This window comes from Cynara cardunculus, assembly GCF_001531365.2.
Source record: "Cynara cardunculus var. scolymus isolate 2C chromosome LG 2, CcrdV1, whole genome shotgun sequence".
Classification (NCBI taxonomy): domain Eukaryota; kingdom Viridiplantae; phylum Streptophyta; class Magnoliopsida; order Asterales; family Asteraceae; genus Cynara; species Cynara cardunculus.
Window position 1 is genome coordinate 1,494,054 of NC_037529.1, and position 8,257 is coordinate 1,502,310.

General features: G+C 29.4%; 1 protein-coding gene across 1 annotated transcript; it reads left to right on the top strand.

Moving 5' to 3' along the window:
• Positions 1–3,388: 3,388 nt before the first annotated feature.
• LOC112507508 (acyl-CoA--sterol O-acyltransferase 1-like) lies at positions 3,389–4,647 on the top strand. Its single transcript, XM_025112132.1, has one exon. The coding sequence runs from the start codon at positions 3,396–3,398 to the stop codon at positions 4,461–4,463; it is 1,068 nt and encodes a 355-aa protein (XP_024967900.1). The 5' UTR covers positions 3,389–3,395; the 3' UTR covers positions 4,464–4,647.
• The last annotated feature ends 3,610 nt before the right edge of the window (positions 4,648–8,257 follow it).

The window sequence follows — 8,257 nt, forward strand, 5'->3', positions numbered from 1 at the left end:
TTAGTACCGTTACGTTTACCGTTAATGCCATCCATTTCATCAAAAATATCATTGACGAATGTCTCGTTGAAGGAGATGGGATCCATAGGATTATGATGAAATATTATTCTAAAAAAATGCTTCCATCGATTCATCATTATTGTTAATAGAAAATTATTATTTAGTAATGTTTTAATTACCATATCAGTTTCAGTTATTAATAGAAAATATATGGATTCATAATTAATATGATATTTATTGATATTATTTAAAAATAATTATTATTATATAAAATTAGCAAATGACAATATTAACCTTTTCATTTAAAAAATAAATTAAAACAAACAAAATTCATTGATTGGTTGAGAGGGAGGTTGCATGGATTGTATAAATAGGGAGGGTTGTAAAAGAAATATACCCTATATGTATATATATATATGTATATATATATATATATGTATACACTCCAAAAAATGATATCATTAGACTTAGGGGGGATTGGGTTCGTATGGGTGCTCGCGTGCTCGACAACTCCTGGTCCATGACAGAAGAAGATCCTCTGGTCTAAAAGGGCCTGTCACTTCGTTCGTACCTTCTTGGCAATAGCTTGCTCGAAAATGGGCAAGAAAGTAATGTCAGGCGCACTTATCAAAACCGGAACAAACCAATTATTAGGACCATCATGTTTTCGTGATACCCGTGAAACCACTTTTTTACACTTGAAACTTCATAGAAACGATGTGAAGGTAACCTTCACAGTGTTTTTGCTGTGAAGGTTCGGCTTCTACTATCTCCACCTCGTTTTGCTATGAAGTTTCAAGTGTAAAAAATGGTCTTACGGATCTCACATGAACCCAACCATATATATATATATATATATATATATATGTGTGTGTGTGTGTGTTCATTCAAAACAATTGATAAATTAAGAAACTAATATTTTTTGTAATTTGACTTAAATTTTTAATCAAAGAGCATTTTGGGTTTTTTTTTTTAAATCTCTCCTCTGTCCCTCTCTCCTACTTCCGGCCTCCAGTAAGCTTTATTTCGGCGAACATCATCTGATATCCGAAATACACCAAGATACACAATGTGATACCCAAAATACATACGATGTAATATCCAAAACACACCAAGATACACAATGTGATACCCAAAATACATACGATATATCCAAAACACACCAAGTAAACTTCAAAACCACTATTATACCTTAAACAAAACACTTAAATGTTTAAAATGTTATATCTTAAACATCAATATATAAGGATGCTCAAAAACCCGACCAACTCAATCCAACGCAAAATAACTCAACTCGAAACAACACGGTGTCTAAATAAGTTGTAAAATTTTTAAATCGTATGTATTAAATTGATCTTGGGTTATTATTATTTGAACTTAGCCCAACCCAATGAATCCGAGATCCTTTTATTTATTTACGATTATTGAGTTTATACTAATATATACATTGGACAATTACACTATCATGTACGCTCTTCATATATACATATATTCAATCCATTTTTCATTTTTATATAACTCATTCATATATATGTTTAGTAACTGTGAACATATATATATAAATTGAGAAAATTAATTAAATGTGATATACGTAAAAAGTATGGATAAATTATATCAAATGATTGATGATAATAAAGAAACTATAAGCACATAAATAACATATTCAAGGTTAAAACTATATTTTAATATACCAAAATATCAACTCGACCAACCCGTACAATTTGAGTTGGGTTGGGTTGGGTTGCACTTTGGTTTGGTTTGGTTTGGGTTAGGATTTTTCAAACCGCAAACATTGAATTGAGTTGTTCAAATGTCTTCAACTCGATCAACCTAATCCATGAACACCCCTATCAGTATCAATGTCTAAAATATAAATCAAAACAAACTACTACAAGAGACCCACCTTTATAGGTATGTTTGCTCGTGAAACCACAAAAAATTGGGGGTTAAGTAGCAAAAAGTTAAGTATTTGAATGTGAAATCATAAGGTTTTTTGGGATGAAAGCATAAACATTAGAAGTTTAGGGGTTTGTATGAAAATTAAGAATTAAAAACACGAGAGTTAGTACTTGGGGATAATTACACTTTTAACCCTTCAAATATTTTAGTGTTGTTAGTTAGTTCCTCCGCTCTTTCATTTTTCAATTTTCATCGTATACCATTATCATATTAATTAATTAGTTATTAATTAAAATATAGTAAATATTAAATAGTTTAAAAATTAATTATATGTTTAATATTAAAACAAATAAAAAATAAATCCAATAAATGCAATAATTAATCTCCATCAAATACACATTTACCTAGATAGTTGACGTTGATCCTTCTGGTATATTTTTTTTTAATAAAATTTACATAAATACGAATTTCTTATTAGAGTTTATGTAGGTAGGGTAATTTGTTTTATACTAATGTAATGATGTTTACATTATGATTATTAACCCATTTTTTAGGGTTTAGGATTTCTTTTTGATTAACCTGAATATCTAACCCGCTATGCGAATCGACTAATCACAGGACGACGACTACCCGCTTCATGGGTAGTCCGGAGTCACCGTATTTGAACATTCATGGCCACAAGGGGGATTTTTATTCCTCCTTGGATTCAGACTTGGGACCTTCAGGCACTTTTGATATTTGGAGTCCAAACTCAAACCAATCGAGTACCACCCTTGTAATTGGATTTAGGATTTAGAGTCTAAGATTCAGGGTTTATACTTTACATTTACTTTATTTATATTTGAAATTAATATATTGTATTCAATTTGATCATATAAAATCATCAAGTAGAAAGAAAAAAAACTAAAATAATCTACCAAGACCTTAAATATTAAGAGATATTTAAAAAAAAAATAAGTATTAATAAAATTAAATGATTTAAGTTTATAACTTAATTAGAGTTCGATTATCAACACTTACCCCATACCTGTAAAATTTAACACTATCATGTATTTACTGGATAACATTTTAGTCCACCAAAACGACATGGTATGCAACAATTTACCCAATAAACGCTTACCATGATAAGAGTCATATCTCTCACTTATCTGGTAAGATTCTTGGTCTTTGTCTCGCTCTTACCTGATAAGATTCTTGGTCGTTATCATATTCATTCGGTAAGGTAATATGACTTGGTAAACGCTTACCTTGATAAACGTTTAGTAAACGACCTCTTATATTTAATCGATGTACCATATATGTATTTTTTATATATTCAATTTTTATCCTGTTTATGTATTTATTTTAAACCACCATAAAATCATGGGTCTCCTTTTTAAAACTATATTTAATCCAACACTTGATTTCTATGTTGTTTGCTTATATATATATACATATATATATAGCTTCTCTTTGATCATTAGATCCACAAGGAAGACCTAAAAACCCTTAGAAAAATGGGAGGAGAAGTATGCAATCTTGTTGTAGATTGGAGCATAGCTTTAACCTCTCTTCTTTACTCTCATGGTGTTGGTATGTTCATAGCACAAGGTACAACCAGATTCTTGCTTCTACTTCCAGTCATCTGTCTCTTCTTGTTTCTGCCATTAAACCTCACCACCATCTTCTTTGCTGGTCCAACCTCCTTCTTCCTTTCATGGCTTGGAACCTTCAAACTCACCCTTTTTGCCTTTGGTCATGGCCCTTTATCTCCACACCCATCTCTCCCTTTATCTCATTTCATTGCCACTGCTTGTCTTCCCATTAAAATCATACCAAAAGACCAAGAAAACTCTAAAAAACTCACCAAGAAATCACACATAGATTATGCCCCTGAAATCCTGCTGCTTTTTGTCGTGATTAAAGGGTATGGTTACAAAGACGAGCTTCGAATCCACCCCTTGTTAACCATGTCGTGTGTTGCGTATTACTTCCTCTTCATGCTCGTGTTGTTTTTCGCTGTGGCTGCATTTCTGGTTCGAACCCTTCTTGGGGTCAAGCTTGAACCACAGTTCGACGAGCCACAGTTTGCGACTTCGGTTCAGAACTTTTGGGGGAAACGGTGGAACCTGATGGTGTCGGATACGCTGCGAGGTTCGATCTATCTTCCGGCTCGAGCCGTGTTTAGCCATTTGGTTCCTGAAAGATGGGTATCTGTTCCAGCCACTTTTGTAACCTTTCTGGTTTCTGGAATCATGCATGAAATGGTGTTCTATTATCTTGGCCAAGATGAATATAAACCCACATGGGAAGTCACTTGGTTCTTTGTGATTCATGGGGTTTTGGTTGGAATCGAGATTGTGATGAAGAAAACCATGGATTTGCAGAAGTTTGAGCCAAGGCCGATTGTGGGCATTGGGTTAACTTGGATTTTGTTCGTGGGTACGAGCTTCTGGTTATTCTTTCCACCATTTTTGCGACTAGATCCATGTGGTAGGATCTGTAAAGAATCCATGGCGTTTTTAAGGTTTGTTAAAGATGGTCATTTACTAAACCCTAATGAGTTTGCATGTCCATTCACGTAAACACAAAGAGAATGAAGACGGATGTTCAGAGGGTGGATCGGTGAAAATGAGTCAACAATGGAGTTTAGAGGATCAATCTCAACTGTATTGATTCAATAAGATATAGAATGTTTATGTAATGTTATCATCATATATATTATCTACAATAACCTTCTGTTTGTTTAGGGATTGTTTTTGAGAGATTTGGATTTTAAATTGGAATGTATTTAAAATTATTGGTTTATAAGATTTGGAATGGAATTGGATTCCGTTATTTATAAAATAATTATATTATATTTTTATCAATCGACTATTACAAAACAAAATTTTTAACATTTTCCAAAACCATATTACTTACAATTCTACGAAATCCAGTGAAATTCCGAGCACCCTTTAAGGATTTTAAGATCCTATGTATGTAAAATTTCAAAAATCTAATGATTTCAAATCCGAATAATCCAACAAACCAAACATAAGATTGGAATGGATTTGGAAACGGTATCTTAGTGTTGATTGTTTCCAGTCGGATAAAGGATTCTTCTACAAGAAGAGTTTTTTTATCTGATAAGAAATGATATTGTTTAACTACAGTTTTGATTGACCAGGGTGTTGGCCAAGTTAACCACCATAATTACTTATTGAGTCAGGGTTTGTTTGTTAACAACTTAACGAGTTTATAAACTCATGTCTTATTCAGTCAGCTATATATGATTGTTTGATAGTAGCTTAATAATAAAGTGACTTATTCAGTAACATTTTAGAGAAAGTTTTATGCAGAAAGTCAAGTTTTTTTTTAAACTTGTCCCTCCTAATTAAAAAACACTTTTCTTCCGTTAATTAAAAAACTCTTTCAAACAAAATTACTAATTAAAAAACTCTTTCAAACAAAATTATTTTCAATTTATAAAGACATATTAACCCATACATGAATTATATATGGAAACCAACCAAACAACCCCTTTGACATTACTTACCCAAAATATTTTCATTCATAAATACTTGCTACAAAATGTTTGGTAAAGCAACAATTTTTTTTTGAATTACATAATATTTATATACGACAAATACAACAAATAAACTTATATATCTTTCTCACATGTGAGGTTTGAACCTCTCACCTTCTAGAAAGCTAAAAACTACGATAACGCTAGACCAAAGACACTTTGATCAACCCTTTTACATAGACTATTTTTGTATTCGTTCAGCGTTTACTTGATAAATGCCTCATATATTGACTCTTTGATTTCATTTTAATGTAGATTAATATAAATTATTATTTTTTATGTTAGAATAAATAATTTAAAGAACAAGAGTTATCACTTTTGTGTATTTTAGGGATTAATCCGATATATCTCATCCTAATGTGTATCCAAAAGTGAAGATCCTTTCTTACATTTTTTATCTTAACTTTTTTCTCACCGAAACTCAACTTTATATGTGTGTATGCGTATGTATATAAAATGATTCAGAAAATATGGTTATTATGGATTTTTATTATCATATACATGTATAATATATATATATATATATATATATATATATATATATATATATATATATGTGTGTGTGTGAAAGAGAGAGAGAGAGAGAGAAATGAGTCATAAAATATGGTTGTTATGCACTTAATTTTATGGAAGGCTGGCATTTGGTAGAATTAATAAATGATGTTCATGACCGAGGATGTTTTTTTAATACCTGGTAAGATTCGTCCTACTGTTATATTGTAACGGGATGTTAATAATTCTGGTGTTTGATGAGCTACCTGAGCTCAATTTCATTTATTGTGAGTTCAAGTTTGGTAATTCTCGAAGTTCGAGTCAATCTAATACACAAACTAAAGCCTATTTAACTTAACGAGTTAATTTCGTAACACTAATGTTCAATTTAATTTGCTTGTTCAAAAACTCAGTTAAAAATTTTGACCCAACTGATACAAACATACACTTTTCAAGTTGAACATGTTTATATCTTTATAAATTATATAATTAAAATATAAAAATTATCGAATTCGAATCAATAAACGAGTTAATTGATTGTGATTTTGATCCCATGAGAATATATTTTTGGTCATGATATGTAATTCAATTTAAGGATTCATAATTCAAAAATGTCTATTTTAATAATCTAAGGGTTTAGGGGTTATTTGTTTACCTCTTAATAGTTCTATTAAGAGGCAGTATCTCAATCGTTAAGAGGTGAATATTATTTGTCAAGAAATATTTGTTTGTTAATGGTTCAAAAACCTTCTTAATGATTTTGTATCTTGGATCTTTCTTAACCATTCAACGCCTTAATTTCATTCTGGATGATTATCAAACAATTATATTTTATTTCGTATTATATTATAAGAGTCTTTTAATCATTTTGATCACTTAATCATTATACACCAAACTATTCAGCAATTGTTATAAAATCCCTAAAATTTAGTGTTTAGTGTTTAGGGAATGACATATGTTATACTTGGCGAATTTTGAAATTATTTCCCTCAACATATAACTTTTCAAATAATAAAATCTCAATTTATATATTTTTGATCATAAACTATTAAATATATCTTTTAAAAAGTATGTATTTAAACATATATATATATATATATATGTGTGTGTGTGTGTGTGTGTGTGTAGAGAGAGTTGGGTTCACGTGAGACCAACCTATTCTTGTGAGGCCATTTTTTTACACTTGAAACTTCATAACAAAATGTTATGAAGGTAAAAAAACGGAACCTTCACAACAAAAATACTGTAAATGTTACCTTAACACATTTHTATAATTATGAAAAGGTGAATATGAAACCTATTGAAGACGAAATAAAGAGATGGGTCATGTATCATTAAAGTTATGGACCTCTAAAACGAATAAAATTGTTAGTGTTATGTATATGACCTCTATATATTTATGGCTATAGTCTACTGAATACGTGATTTCGGGACACTATTTCAAGAGCCACATAAATAATATAGTAAAATGAAAAAAAAAATCTAAAAGAACAGGAACATGAATAGAAAACCTGACACATTTTTGCATATGGTATTTCAAGAACCTATATTGTGGTCACAAATTCTTCTATAGTCACATTTTTTAACAAGAAATCAGTTCATCATACAGTAACGTTTATTTGTTCCATGATTTTTTTTAATCATTTTAGTATATATTTTTTAATAAATCTATAAAATATATAAGTTTATATTAAATTTGTAAATAGAGTTGAATTTATGAATGAGTAAATAAATTTATATAAATATATATATATATATATATATATACATATCATTTTTATATATACTAGAAGGGTATTCGTGCAATGCAGCGAGATACATCTTGATTTTAATATTTCATTTTATTCTTTATCTCAGTCGATGTTATAATTTGGTCTTATGTGATTTTGAGAAAGCGATGATGTTTTTATTTTTGAATAAAATATAAGTTTGAAGATATCATAAAAAATTGACAAAAATATATCGATATTAGTATCATATTAACTATTTAATATTCCTTATTTTTTGTGTATTTTTTTAATTTAATTTTTTATAATTTAATTTAGGTACAATAACGAAGTAATTTATATTTGGTTTAATAATATAATTTTCTTATAAAGATAATAATTACTTATTTTGTCAGAACTCGATAATTATTTTAATTATATTTTAGATTTTTTATATTTTAAAATAAGATGTTTATCTTATATTTGATTATGTTTATCCGCAATTAGTTATATGAATTCAAACATCGAGCTTTAATAAGTTTTACTTTTGCAAAATTTATTTGTAATCTTAAATTTTAAGTAAACATTGGTTTTATGTGGTTTTGAGAAAGTG

Excerpts from the sequence above, each read along its gene's own strand:
- LOC112507508 (XM_025112132.1), top strand. The coding sequence starts at position 3,396 with ATGGGAGGAGAAGTATGCAATCTTGTTGTAGATTGGAGCATAGCTTTA.